Consider the following 15,622-nt stretch of genomic DNA (forward strand, 5'->3'; position numbering starts at 1 on the left):
CAAATGCATCAGAAATACATAGCTATATCTGAATAAATCAGAATATTGGTAAAGCGGCATCGTTTTAAGTTATATCTCATATTGTGAATACCTTCACAACGAGTTGCCATGATATTGCACTACTTCGAATAAGTAACGCTTCACCTGAGGAGAAGACTAATGTTACTTATTCTCAGATGGATACCACCACCCAGACGGCACCGTTTCAGGGCTATTTGGCCCTTCTTCGGTGGGTGGGTAGGTACCCGAGTGATGCAATGATGTAACGCTTCTCCTCAGGTGAAGCGTTACTTATTCGAAGTAGTGCAATATCATGGCAACTCGTTGTGAAGGTATTCACAATATGAGATATAACTTAAAACGATGCCGCTTTACCAATATTCTGATTTATTCAGATATAGCTATGTATTTCTGATGCATTTGCACTATATTTATACATAGTCTAGACTCCTTCATAGCTTGAGGCTTATGCCCTAAACGCTTGAGTCTAAATACATGATACACCATCAGGCATCTCTCATATTGTGGAGTTATACTTCATAACTGTTTTGCCATCATTGCATCACTCAGGTACCTACCCACCCACCGAAGAAGGGCCAAATAGCCCTGAAACGGTGCCGTCTGGGTGGTGGTATCCATCTGAGAATAAGTAACATTAGTCTTCTCCTCAGGTGAAGCGTTACTTATTCGAAGTAGTGCAATATCATGGCAACTCGTTGTGAAGGTATTCACAATATGAGATATAACTTAAAACGATGCCGCTTTACCAATATTCTGATTTATTCAGATATAGCTATGTATTTCTGATGCATTTGCACTATATTTATACATAGTCTAGACTTCTTCATAGCTTGAGGCTTATGCCCTAAACGCTTGAGTCTAAATACATGATACACCATCAGGCATCTCTCATATTGTGGAGTTATACTTCATAACTGTTTTGCGATCATTGCATCACTCGGGTACCTACCCACCCACCGAAGAAGGGCCAAATAGCCCTGAAACGGTGCCGTCTGGGTGGTGGTATCCATCTGAGAATAAGTAACATTAGTCTTCTCCTCAGGTGAAGCGTTACTTATTCGAAGTAGTGCAATATCATGGCAACTCGTTGTGAAGGTATTCACAATATGAGATATAACTTAAAACGATGCCGCTTTACCAATATTCTGATTTATTCAGATATAGCTATGTATTTCTGATGCATTTGCACTATATTTATACATAGCTTTGATATATCTTCATCAATATCATTGATAAATATGAAAAAGAACAATGGTCTCAACACAACCCTGGGGACTCCACTACTAACATTAGTCCATGATGAGCAGTGGACTAATGTTATCACTCTCTGTCTTCTCCCATTCAACCATTCTTTTATCCATAGCAGCAACTTTCCCTTAATGCCATACTGCTCCAATTTGTACAGCAGCCTTTTATGTGCAACAGTATCAAAAGCTTTCCTGAAATCCAGGTATATGTTATCAAAATTATTTTTTCCATCCAGTTACTTTATGACCACATCATAGTATCCAATCAAATTGGTCAGGCAAGATTTCACCTTAACAAAACATGCTGTATCACAACTATAGCTGCAGTCTTGTCTAGATGATCCTGCATTGCTTCTTTAACCAGTAATTCCATTATTTTCCTTGGAACAACAGTTAAACTAACAGGTCTTTAAGTACTTGTGTCCCCCTTTGATTTGCCTTTGTGAATTGGGGATACATTTGAAACTCTCCAGTCAGTGGGACCTCCTTTGAGTCCAAGAATGCCCTCATAATCATGGCCAAGAGTTTGCTTACTTTCTTTGCTGCCTCCCTTAATATAACTGGATATATCCCATCAACCCCAGATGCTTTCCTTATGTTTAACTTCAGCAATTTCTCCTCCACTTTGCTCTGTTATTACAAAATCATTTAGCTCCCTGTCAGAGTTTGATAAACTTTTGTCATTCCCCTCTCTGAATAACTCCTTATGTGTGAATGTAGATGCATAATACTCATTCAGTTGAGCAGCTATCTGAGCAGGATCATCTACAGTTAAACCATCGATATCAAGCAGACCAATTTGATTCATTCCTTTCCTTTTAGAGTTTATATAAGTAAAGATGTCTTTGCTATTTTTCTTTGCATCCTTTGGCAAAGATTTCTCATAATCTGCCTTTGCTTGCATAACCTACTTTGTGACTTGATTACAAACTAGCTTATATCTATCATCTGTGTCGCCTGAAAATTTATATGCGTCCCATTTTTCTTCTCTGCCACGAGTCTCATTAATTCATCTGACTCAATTTGGGCCTAAACCTTGAACAGTATTTCTTAGTTGGTATGGAAAGCCTTATACAGTGGTTAAAAAAGTTAGGGATATACTAATCAGATGTCTTCTTTTTAGCTTATGTGTATATATGTACATATTAGGCACTTCCCATAGAACTGTTGATCTGTGTCTTATGCTCTGAAAAAGTTGTACCCATAGCTGTTCTATGGGAAGGAATTAATTTTTAATTGTTTGTAAATTTATATTTTGTATTGATATCTAGTGTTTTTCATCATTTTATATGGTAATTGGCTTAAGTTTCTTTTTCACCATCGGTTTCTGTTACTTATGTTTCAATTTCTGTTACTTAAGGTTTTTTTTTATTTTTTCTGTCAAAAAATAAAATAAATTTCCATAAATAGATATTGGTAATTTTAAGCATTAATATTCTGACATTTGAGTTATGTTCAGAGGTTGCTGCTGTCCATATTGTTTTTAATTGGAGGAAGAGGGAACCGTTATCTTAATTGGTTGTAGAGGGAGCTTTGAAATTTCTTTCATTTCCTGTACCTCTAGGGTTTATCCATGTTTTTGTAAGTTTTGATGCATTGGTAAGGATTGCTTTGTTCTTTAAGGTTGTCACTCAGTACTTGATACAGGCAATTTTAATTATTCTGACTTTTAATTTTAATTTTAATTTCACTTCAGATACATAAATGAGCATTTAATAATTATTATAAGTACATGCTTCTTTACACAATAAATTACCAGGAACCCTGCTAAGGGACGGGGCTTTACACCGAATAATTTTCCGAAGTAGTTTACATTCATTTTCTTTGCCTTTGCTCTTATCTGTATACTATCTTACTCTAATATCTTATGCCTCAAAATCTATTAGAGTATTCGAGGGAGATTGAGGTACTATTTCTATCTTTGCAGCCTATTCTTTTCACCTCAATATTGGTTTATACCTTTGCTTTGCTTTTCACAAGTAACAGATACAGTGTATATTTTTTTCTTAAGTAACAGAAACACTTGGTTGTAATTTTTTCACAGGTTATGAAAACGCTTGTATATTTTGAATAATGTTTAACTTAATTGTTTTTGCTATCTGTAGGGCTAGCTGTTATTTTTGCCAGTCTGCCATTAATTTCATATAATATAATTTCAGATAACTTATTATTAAATGAACTTATATCAACTCAAATTTCAACTTAATATAATTTCAACTTAACTTAATCCTATGATTTATACTATATTTAGTATAATAAAATAAATAAATAAATTTTCTGTTTATACTCCGGCACGACAACCAAATCAGTAGAGTTTACAATAAATCGTCAATACAAATATTTATCGTATTTAGTAGTCACGGACTTGAACCCCGGTCCACTCAAGGAACGCGTGCTATGCACTCTCGCTCGGCTGGCATATAATTAGCAGAAACAGATAGTTTTGGCTGTTATTGCTGGCATATATTGGGAGGCCCATGATGATGTGATTTTCAATGTAAGCCTTATTCAATAATAACTGGTAAAATTTGGTATTTTCAGTATTTTTTGGTGTTTTAGATTTTGTATTTTGTAAATATGGAATTATTATGATTATTATTAGCTTTGCTTTATATAAAGGCTGATAGGGTTCTTTGAGTGTTTCAGATATTCACTAACTATTTTGTTTTTGAATTTTAATTTGTCATAATAGGTACCATTTTATGCTATATCTATTGAATTTGTATATTCACAGGCAAATGTAATGTTAAATCATTAATGTTGATGGCATTAATCTGTTATGACTAGTAATTTTGTCTGTTTTAAATAAATAAATAAATATATTTTTAAATTTTATATTATATATATATAATTCTCTTTTATTTATTTTTCTTCTTCTTCTTCCAGATACACAAGGATATCAACTGATAGCTTACTGAATTTGCCAATTTCCTCTCTGGGTAAGCCAGGTTGTATGGTACTGATATGGGCAACAAATAATGAGAACCAAATTAAATTTATAAAAGATCAACTCTTTCCACAATGGTCAGTACATCATTGTGCTGATTGGCATTGGGTCAAGGCAAGTGTTTAAACTTTTTGTGCGATTAACTTGCATATAAATTTTTTAAAGCGTCTTTATTGCAAATAATAATTATATCATTATGTAATAAAGCCTTCACAGTTGGAATTCTATTGCACTTACTGCTGGAATACTCTGGTATTACTGCTTGTAGTGAAATATAAATATTTGTATGCAGTAATGAAATATAAATATATTTTTATTTAATGACTAAGTTTTGTGAAAAGAATAGTTAAACAAAACATGTTATTTATTTTTCTGATATATTGCACTGTGACTAGCACAGTGGTTATGATCACTGTTCTTCCAACCTTGTGGAGAAGACCTGGATGACAAGAATAATTTTTATGAACTTGTTTTTTTGAAACATTATCTGAGTTAGTCAACCTTGAGTGATAGTTGCATGGTTTTTCATCCAACAAAACAGTCAAACTGGACATATACATGCAATTTACAGACATGGCATAGTTGTTTTTGTGCAGAATCTAAAGCAAGCAAACAACCAACCTGTCTGTGTGTTTTTAAGAGGAATAGTTATTTAATTGATCAAATAATAGAGTCATCTTTACAAATCTTATTTTATCTTTAGAAAAATTGGAAAACATTGGTTGTTTTGTGGGTTTTTGATACTACTAAAGTGAGAATGTGGCATTTGAAAAGGAAACTGAATATCCATTAAAATTAAATTCTGTATTCTATAAAAATGGCATTTGAAAGTTTCTGGCCTGAGTATGATAGGGTAGTGGTACAGTGTTAAAAAATTCTGTACTTAGTATATAACACTTAAAATAGTAACCCACAAAGTTTCATGTAGTTTCAGTAATGTCTTTTTTTAATTACAGGTCCTGAAGTCAGAAAAGTTGTGTGAGTGAGGAAAGATGGACCAAATCAGTCACTATGCAGTCCAATATTTGAGAAAAAAGGGGCTAATGCCAACAGGCAATTCATGAGAATATGGTTACAACACTGGGAAAGGTTACCCCTCCTATTCCATGGTTAAGAACTGGAGAGCAGAATTTAATCGATTGAGGGAGAGCCTGGAAGATGACTCACACTGTGGAAGACCTGCAATGTCTATCACTTAAGAAGTTGTTGACAGTGTGCATGATCTGGTGATGAGTGACAGTTTAGTACAATGTCAGTATCTTTCACATCTCATCTGAACATGTGTACCACACAATAACAGGTTTTGCTGTGAAAAAGGTAACAGCACAGTGGGTCCTAAAGTTGTTGAGAGCAGATCAAAAATGCTTAAGAGTTGTCAAGTTGAGTGAACATTTGCATCATTTTCAAGCAGATACAGAAAATTTCCTTGCAATGTTTCTGACTATGGATGAGATGTAGGCTCATCATTTTCAGTCAGAGACAAAGGAGCATTCCAAATGATGAAAACACGGCACTTTTCCCCCTCCAAAGGAAGCCAAGTCAGTTCCTTTTGCCTGCAAGGCAATGGCATCAAATTTCTGGGATGCTGATGGTATGTTGCTAGTGGATTACCTTCAGAAAGGTCACAGTCACAGGGGCATATTATGCAGACCTTGTGAGGCATTTGCATGGAAACCATGAAAGACAATGCTGAGGAAAAACTCAGCAAAGGAATTTGGTTCCACCAGGATAACGTGCATGCATATAAAAAGTGTCAAATGCCACAAGACTATACTACATCATTGCGGCTTTGAATTCTTGGTCCATCCCCAATCATTGGATTTTCACCATTTCCTAAATTGAAAAAAAATACTTGACTGGCATCTATTTCCCCACTGACAATGATGTCATTGCTGCAGTGGATGAATTTCTAGAAATCCAAGAGAAAACTTTCTTTGCAGCTGGAAACAATGCATTGCAGCATCGGTGGCTAAAGTGTATTGATTCCAAAGGGGACTGTGTTGAAAAGTAATATGTTACCAGACTCCTTGAATAAACCCTTCATAATCAGGCTATAAACTTTTCAAATGCTCCTCATAAGTGGCATATAAATGATGGGGAATAGGGAGAATGCTGTTCTTCAAATTTTTTTTAATTGGCTTTCGGAGGAGGGGGACTGTGAAGTGGACACATTCTATCCACTCTTTGAGGGAACATGTTTAAAATTTTTAAATATTCTCAGTAAAATCGTAACTCATAACTTGTTTATTTTTGTACATCTTTATTCTTGTGTTCAAGTTCATTATATCTATGTGGTTTTTATCATTCCTTATCTGTAAGAAATCGAAAAATACAGTGGTGAGTGACTCACCTTTTCTTTTTACCATAACAATGCTAGTTATACAGCAAGCAAATGGGACTTGTGTTTCTGGTTAACCAGTTAGCATTTGTGCAAGAGCTGACAGGTGCCCTTCTCAAATATCTGTTGTGAATTAATTGTTGCTTAAAAAATTGAATTAATGATTAAAAATCTGAATTTTTTTTTACTTTCCTAAATATATACTTCAACTTTTATTTCAGATGTTTTGGAAGTGAAAAACATATTGTTTACTGGAATTATAAATGCAAAGAACCTGCACAGCTGTTCCCTCTTTTTTTTTGTTTTGCTTTTAGCACATTATATGCATGTTTATTTTTGTAACGCCGCCTTTTCTCTCCGTTATAGCGCGGGCATGCTGTGTAACTTTCACCAATATCCATACAACTTTCAAGCATGCTCAACACTAAAATGAATGTCCAGAGAGTTGGGTTTTAATGTGTTCGTCTACCAGTTTGAATTAGGACATAAACCTCACGTGTTCTTCAATCTTATTCATGGAATAAAATTGGCAACATCGGAGGGCGTTGTGTTCTCCACCCCGTTTTCTCTATTGAATTAACAGAGCCTCGAGAGTGGCCGCAAATAAAGGTTCTTTCTTAATTCGGATTCCATGGTCCGTGTGTAACCAGAGAATGTCATGAGGCAAAGTTAGCAAACAAACATGGTTTATTAAACAACAACATTACATATAAATGTACAATAAACTTAATATAATAGTATCTAGTATCAAGATAACTGTTAAGTTAGTTTAAGGGAAATTTGGTTGGTACATTAAGTCTGTGTATCTTCATGTAGTTAGGCAAAACGATTCCTTTCCTTTAAATGATAACATAGATATTCTCCTATCTTCGTGTTAAATGAGTAGTCAAGGTAATAATAGAACGACAATATAGTATCGTTTAGATAATATTACTTTACAGTTACAATCACATCAAACACATCTTGAAGCGTACTTTAATGAGAAGAAAGGTGGGTATACTATGACTTACTATCATATACAATTCTATTGATTAAAATGGGATGAACTTACTGCAAAGTTCCGAGCCACGTCGGAGCGAGGACTTCATTATCTCTGGCATCATCTCGTCTCACTTCTACTCGGGAAAATACCGCTCTCTGCCTCTTTCTTCTTACTGCTCTCCAATCAACTAGACTACGACCACTGGACCACGACTACTCGACAGCAACTCGACAACTCTCTGACCAACCAACTGGACAACTCCCTAGACTCCTAGACCTTTGTTCTCCATCTCTATATATAAGTTTGTCCCCTTTCTGCTTTTCCCTCTCATATGCACGTGTTCATTTGGACGGCCAGGCAAAAAGGGTTTTTGCTTGACACTTTTAGGACCTGACTCACCCAGGGACGATATTTATGAAGGGCTTGCATATTCGTGCAGGGTTGCTTTGGAGAAGTTTATGTGACATACACCTCTCCCCTTTTAGTCTCCCCACTACCAAACATTCCGCTGATACATGATTCAGTCGGCATCGGTAGTATGACTCTTACAGGGGCGACTTTTCTCTCTGCAGAGTGTCACATCTCACTTTCTCTTTTTTGTAAACATGCGTCAGCACGCTGCCTGGGGAAAGATGACCACTCTCCGCTAGCTGGCGGCACATGACGGGGCGATACTGTTTCACTCGCGCGGCGTAACCTGCACACCACAGGGGGCAGCGACGCAACCTTCTCCGATGGGGAGGGAGGAAGTTTTACTTATACAGGCCGTGGCAAAGTATTGGGTGTTACAAGGATTACTTATTATGATAAGTCCAAGAGGTAAAATAAAGCTATTTTACATTTTTAAATTGACACATTCGCTGAGTGTTTCAGAGGCTAAGGAAACTAATTCCTCTTAGTTTTATGTTTAGTTGTTGTACAACGTGTGTTTTTTTGTCCCAATTATTATTATTATTTTTTATTTATTGAAGTTTTCTGAAACATGAAAAGTATTAGAACCTATGGTACGAGGGTGATCATTTAATTTGCAGGCTGGTGCAAGATTTTTTGTTTACTATGCAAACTTTCTTTAACTGCTGTCACTAGAGGCACTCTCCTGATCGCTACTGAGCAGACTGTGTATGCAGCCAATACTTGTCAAGCTATGTTGCATGAAAGCAGGTTTTTTAGCCGCATGTCACTGACGATCATTTTAAAGCAAGTATCATGTCTGACATACAGATTTAACAGCAATATGTGATTAGTTATTGTGTCAGATAAAGTGTTTAAATGCATCGGAAAAAGTTAGAGATGAATGAAGCATATGGTAATGCTTGGTAGGACAGCCATATTTAAATGGCACAAGCGATTTAGTGAAGGCTGTGAATCTGCTACAGATGACCCAAAACCTGGTCAGCCTTCCTCCTCAATACCTGAGCAAATTGCAAAAGCCCAGGAAATTTGGATGAAGACAGGTAAATTACACTTTGTGAATTAGCTGTTAGAATATCTAACAGCTAGAGTAGTGATTAAAGTATTGTGAAAGATTACCTGAAAATGTTGCAATCTGTGGCCATGGATTCCACACAATTTGACTCAAGAACAAAAACAGTAAAGAGTAGACTTGTGCAAAGAAATGATTGATCATTTTGAAACATAGGGTCAAAACTTCTTAAATCGAATAGTGACTTGTGATGAAACTTGGATTTTTCACTATGATCTGGAGACAAAACAACAGTCGAGTGAGTGGAAGCATTCTGATTCACCAAGATTTAAGAAATTTTGAGCTTCTCATTTGGCTGACAAACAAATGGTGTTTGTGTTTTTGACATAAAAGACATTCTTCTTACACATTTTGTGCCTCATTGAACAACCATGAATAAGGAAGCATACTCTGAGGTACTCAGAGTCAAACTTCACCCCACCATTGGTGAGAAGAGTCAAGAACTTTCCAGTGCAACGTGGTTTCTCCACCAAGACAATGCCAGGCCCTATACAGCTAATATTATACAGACAGTGATCACTGCCATAAGTGCTGAGGTTCTGCACATCATTATTCAACAGACTTAGCCCTGTGTGAAATGCTAGTCTTTGGCCAACATTTCACATCTGACAACAATGCTCACAGAGCCACAATGGAAGCACTTTGCAGTCTTTCGAAAAATAGCTTGCAAGAAGCATTTAATGCTTCGATACGATGGTGGTGAAAGTGTTTAAAGTTACGGGAGAGTATTTCAAGGAGAAATCCACAGAAGATTCAGATGATGACAATTAAGATATCTTGTACCAGTCCACAAATTAAATGATCACCTCTCGTACTTAGTACCATACATGTTACTGGGGAAGAGCAAAAATTTACAAAATATATAAAGAAAATTAATTAATTATAAAATATAATATAATTAAAATTAACATACAATAAACTTCCATTATAACACTCCTGCGTATAGTATTATCTCCTTTTAATGCTCTTTTCTTCTGGTAAAGACTTTTCTTCAAAGTCAATCTTGTCAATTGCTATGTATTTGTTAACAGCTATAGTGCTCCCGTTTCAAATGCTTTCCCACTTCTGTCAATTTTTTTTAAGGTCCAAAGAAGGAATAAACCTGGTTATAACTCCTTCTCTTTGATTTTTGGCTTTGGGAAAGGAGCAATAATGACTATATTCTTGGATTCATTAATTTTCTTGTTTGTACTCAAACCTTTGAAGGTAAATAGGCCAATCTTTACAGTGCAATGTCTAACTATTTATCCTTGTATTTGCATGCTGTCCTCAGCTTTTTTTAGATTTAATATTATTCATCTGCCTTCCTTAAAAAATTAGTGTTCTTTGTGTGTGCATGTGTTCAAATTGGCATCAATAACTTTCATTAATAAAACAGTATTATGTTAATACTACATTTATAAGTCTATACGGTAATACTCAAGTACAAGGTGTGGCAACAAAGTTCCTTGACTGGTGCTATTGTGGTGATGTTTGATAAGTTTGAAAATAAATGGAAGCGGTACATTGCAGTTCAAACTTCCTCCAACAGATGATGGTGGTACAGAGATTGTACAGTAGGCTGATAGATTGCAAGTAATAACCAGTTTCTTATTGTTCTGTGTCATGATTTTGCAGTGGAGCAATGAACGAATGTCAGATTTTGCTTTATACTAGGAAAATCTGCAACAGAACATATGAAATGTTAAAAACTGTTTATGGTGATGAAACATTGTCATCATACTCATGTTTGAATGGCTTATGCCATTCAAACTCAGGTTCAGTTTTATGTTATGTTTAGGGGGTCAAATAGCTGGTCCTCTGTGGACTTATTATTATTAGTTGGATATGATGCAAGGAACAAGCTTATAAAGCATCAGCCAAATAATAATAAAAAAAAAAAACAATTCGTACATCACTTGTCCACTCCCTCCAATAATTTGTCTAGTTCTTCCTTGAATTTATTCTTACTACCCTCCATAACACCAGATGGAAAATTTGTTCCAACAGTCATCCACCTGCTGGCTGAAGGCAAGCTTCCTCACATGTATCCTGCAACCATCCTTCCTCAATTTGAATTTATGGCCCCCCCCCATGTGTGTAGCCTGAGCAAGAGAATAATACTATTAGCATTGAGCCTGCTCAATCCATTCAAAGCTTTAAAAACCTTAATCAGATCACTTGGCAGGTCGGTCCCTGGTCTCAAGATGCTGCAATTTGCGGAACTGAAACCTGCAGTGAAGAACCTTGCAATTTTCAGAACTGAAACCTTGGTAAGACCACCCATTCCCTTCACCAATCTCATTGCCCTTCCCTTCACCTGTTCCAGCAGATCTGCATCCTTCCTAAAATGAGACCTCCATATCTGTATGCAGTACTCAAGATACGGCCTAACCATTGCCTTATACAATGGGATAACCACTTCCTATATATCATTGACATACATAGGAACTTGTTCCATGTGCCACATATCTTTGACTTCTTGTCTTAGGTCTGATCTTTTCCTTGTAGGTTTTCTGGAAGTTGCTGGTGTTGGGTACCACTATGTTGATCAGGTTGGTAGTGATTTCTTTCTTTTTGATGAGGGTTATGTCTGGTCTGTTGTGCGGGTTTCTCTTGTCTGTTTTTATGCCAGCACCACCATTCATTTAGTCACTGAGTTAAAATATCTTGGAATTATTATTGACAGCAACCTCACTTTTACTCCACACCTCCAATATTTTGGAACAAAGATTAGAAAATATGCTGCCTTGGCGAAAAGGGGCCTCCATGGTCATTTCTTGCCTATCATTTGTTATGGGATGGGTGCCTGGGCTTAAAGGACAACACTTGTCAGGAATTCAAAGAACCTACAATCAATACAACATACCATTCTCCTGACCATCTCTAGGGCATGCTGTACCGTTAGTAATCTTGCCCTTCAGGTCTTAGTGGACTTCCTTCCCCTTGATCTGGAGGTCATCCGAAGTGGGCTATCCGACTTACTGTCTTAGGAAAAATATTCCAACCACTATCCTAAATTACAGTGTGAACCTGGCAATTGACCCAAAAATTGGAAAAAGAAACATATGTAATCACTTGTATCAGGTCTAGCAAGCATGTTGGGATCAGTGTTGCCAACTCTTAATAATACTTCCCACTTGCCACATGCTCAAAATCCACTATTTTTAACACTTAACCCGCCAACTTTTTAAATTTTAATTTGGGTTAAATCCTATTAATGGGCACCATAAAAAATTTTAAGACCCTACATTATGTCCAGACAAAAACCTCCAAATTGCATATCAAATGCGGTTTATTCTGAGGAAGAAGTCAAAAATAACAACTACTGTTTAACGGAGTTGATGAATTTATGCAGTGACAATATTAATCACTTGATTTCTTGGTTGGCGAAAAATCACATTTTGCAAAGTACAGCTTTGGTGAAGTTTGCAAACTTGAAATGCGGCTAACAAAAAGTAAATGTAAAACTGATATGTTTAGATGGGGTTTGTAAGAAACCTTGCTGTAAAACAAAGAGTATTAGACAAATCATTTTTTGATGATAGTACATTAGCGTTATCTCAAAATTTATTATTTCTATACTTCTGGTCCTAAGATTGGTCTCAAGGTCGCATTGCTCTTCATTTAAATATCAATAAAAAAAAAAAAAAAACTGTTATTGGAAAATGCAAAGATCTGAGGGAGATCTGCATGATATCAATAATTGATTAAGATAGTTAACTAGGGGGATTTCAGAAAATGGAATACCTATCGAAGTTGAAATTGACGAATCAGCATTTTTCAAAAGAAAATATATAATAACCCCAGGGACTCACACCTGGTGAGTATGGGCTTGGGATACCCAGGGTCCTGAGCTGGATATCATCATCATTCTTCTCTTTCTTGGTGATTCCCTTCTACTTCTCTCTCTGTCTCTCTCTCTCTCTCTCTCTCAATAATTCAGAATTTTTTTTTTTTTTTTTTCGGCTGGTGCAGCATAAGCCTCAGGCTTCCTTGCACCGTATAGCTAATAATAGAATAATAGAGGATGACTAATAGGAACACAATGGGTTTTTGGTGCATTCAAAAGAATTACCAAACGATGTTTTTTTAGTTCCGGTAGAAAATAGAGATAAAACAACTCTATTATCAATTATAAGAAAGAGAATATTGTCAAGTACAAGAATCATTAGTGATGGATGGCCTGCATATAAAGATCTCTACCGAGACATTAATTATACCGATGATGAGGTTATTCATCACTATAATTTTGTTTCTCCAGATGATTCAATTACGACGAAGAAAAATAATCCAATGGCATTCCTTCGCAGTTTCAAAAAAAGGTGGGGCTAATTCATTAGAATTTTTTCCACATTTTTAGATTTGATTCAACAATTTAAAGCTATGAATTTATCGTTTGACCACGAGTGTAACTACGTATTGAAATTGTTGTGATTCCCCTCAGGGGATCCCTGAATAATATAAAACCGATTCTTCACTTTATAAAAAAAACTATTAAATAAGATGTCCCTACTATGTTTACGATGTATATCAATAAAATATTTCTTAATTTAAATGTTACATTGCCAAAATATATAAAATGCTAAACATATTTAAAATTTTTACATTTAAACTCATTCCGCTAAAAAAACCGCTATCTGCTATTACATATTTTAATCCGCCAAACCTGAAGCAATTCCGCTAAATCTAGCGGGAAAACCGCTAAATTGGCAACACTGGTTGGGATTCCCCTCATAAATGTCTTGTCAGAAAGAGATTCACTCCCCAAATAACCTTCACCAGCCCTAAGCCTGGTTTGGTTTGCCCCTAGTCTCTTTACCTCCACTCTCACTGGCCATGGCTCCCTAAATGCTGAACTTGGCATCATTGAAGATCCTAACTGCTCCTGTGAGCTCCCAGAAAGCTGGGAGCATATATTTTACCACTGTCCAAACTACGAAGACTCCAGAACATGTCTTACTACATTCATGAAAGGGCTTCCATCTGGACAAGAGCACTTTTTCCCCGCTGACCAGGACAGTTTCATCATGCTCTCACAGTTTGCCCAGGAAGTGTTCACCAAATGTAGGAATAACTTGAGAATCCAGGCAAACTTGATTCCAGCTCAATCTGAAGATTAATACCAAAATTCAACAATCCACACGGACAACTATATAATCATCTAACCCACACAGAGAGAACTCCACCTGTATACCTTGTTGCGGGACAGGTGGAACTGTTACGTTTGGATGACCCACACCATTATGGCACTCATCTTTGTGCAGCACCCTAGCTGTGCAATCTTTTATCCTTTCCCCAGGCCTGGGCAAGCTTCCCAATCCAGGGACATTCTTACTCTTTGCTCCTCCCTACCTCACTCATCTAGAGGATGCCTTCTGTTTTCTTCCTCTCTTCTTCTTACCTACCTTTACTCCCCACTCTCAAACTATCTCTTGCACTCACACTTTAATTTTCATTTATTTTAGGCACCCCTAGAAAGTTTAGGTGACTCTGGGGGGGTTGCTTAGCCAGAGTTCTTTTCTTCTATTGCACTGCCTGGCCTACCTCCATGGGGTTAGTGACAGGCAACGTTGGGTCCCACAAGGGGAGCACCCATGGCCAAACAGCCAGATGAACAACACAGTCCAACACTACACTGCACCACCCTACACTTACACATAAATATTCTGGCCTTTACAGAGAACTGTATGCATCACAGAGTACTATTCAGAGATGGGGGAGAACCCCGTTGCCATCAGACAATAAACACAAAGTCATTAAGTCACTGTCCGTTATTATGGTGCAGTCCCAGCACAGATTTTTGGGTTGGGACCTCTAGTAGAGCCTGTGGTTCATACTTGTAATATGGTACAATTTCTGTCAGTGGTGTAGCCACAGGTGTAGGTTCAGCAGGTACATTGTAACCCCTGATGCCGAAAGCTGGTATTGTGGTGCTTTTTAGCATTAGGCAATTGGCTCCTTGACGAAACAAAAAATCCTGGCTACGCTACTGCTTTCTATGATCCTTTGATCAACTAGTATTTTCTCATTATTATTATTATTATTTTTTATCCATTCCTATTTAAATGTCCCTTTATTGTTCATTATCATTGCCTCCATGATTTTCCCTACCACTGAAGTCAGACCGACTGGTCTGTATTTGCCCACTTTGCTCTTAGAACTGCCTGTATACACCGATGAGCCAAAACATTATGACCACCTACCTAATATGATGTTGGTCCTCCACGTGCAGCCAAAACAGCTCGTACACGGCAAGGCATGGATGCTACAAGATTTCTAAATGTGTCTTGTGGTATCTGGTACCAACACGTAACCAGCAAATCCTTTAACTCCTGTAAGGTCCATGGTTGAGATGCTGCAGATTGGAGTTGTCCCAACACAAACCACACATGCTCGATGGGTTCGAGCCCGTGACCACCAAATACGGAGGTTGCGGAAAGGTCGGAGAATGACCAATGCATATCCCAGAAGCAACATGGCCTTAGTTGCTAATGCTCCTAAAAACCAAATAATAACAATAACATGCTCGATGGAATTGATGTCTGCGGAATTTCGAGGACTGGGCAATACCTGGAAGTCTTCCTCATGTTCCATGAACCAGTCTCGAACAATCCTGGGGCGG

The 15,622-nt window shown here is 37.0% G+C and overlaps 1 protein-coding gene across 1 annotated transcript in view; it reads left to right on the forward strand.

Annotated features, from left to right (window-relative positions):
* The window catches only part of Mettl4 (Methyltransferase like 4), an 87,338-nt gene that overhangs the window by 51,932 nt on the left and 19,784 nt on the right, over positions 1 to 15,622 (forward strand). The window contains exon 6 of the mRNA XM_090389788.1: positions 4,155 to 4,329. Within this exon, the coding sequence (XP_090245914.1) occupies positions 4,155 to 4,329 (175 nt within the window). The remainder of the gene's footprint in view (positions 1 to 4,154; positions 4,330 to 15,622) is intronic.

This window comes from Mastigoproctus giganteus, chromosome 1, assembly GCF_048544385.1.
Source record: "Mastigoproctus giganteus isolate SK-2022 chromosome 1, ASM4854438v1, whole genome shotgun sequence".
Classification (NCBI taxonomy): Eukaryota; Metazoa; Arthropoda; class Arachnida; order Uropygi; family Thelyphonidae; genus Mastigoproctus; species Mastigoproctus giganteus.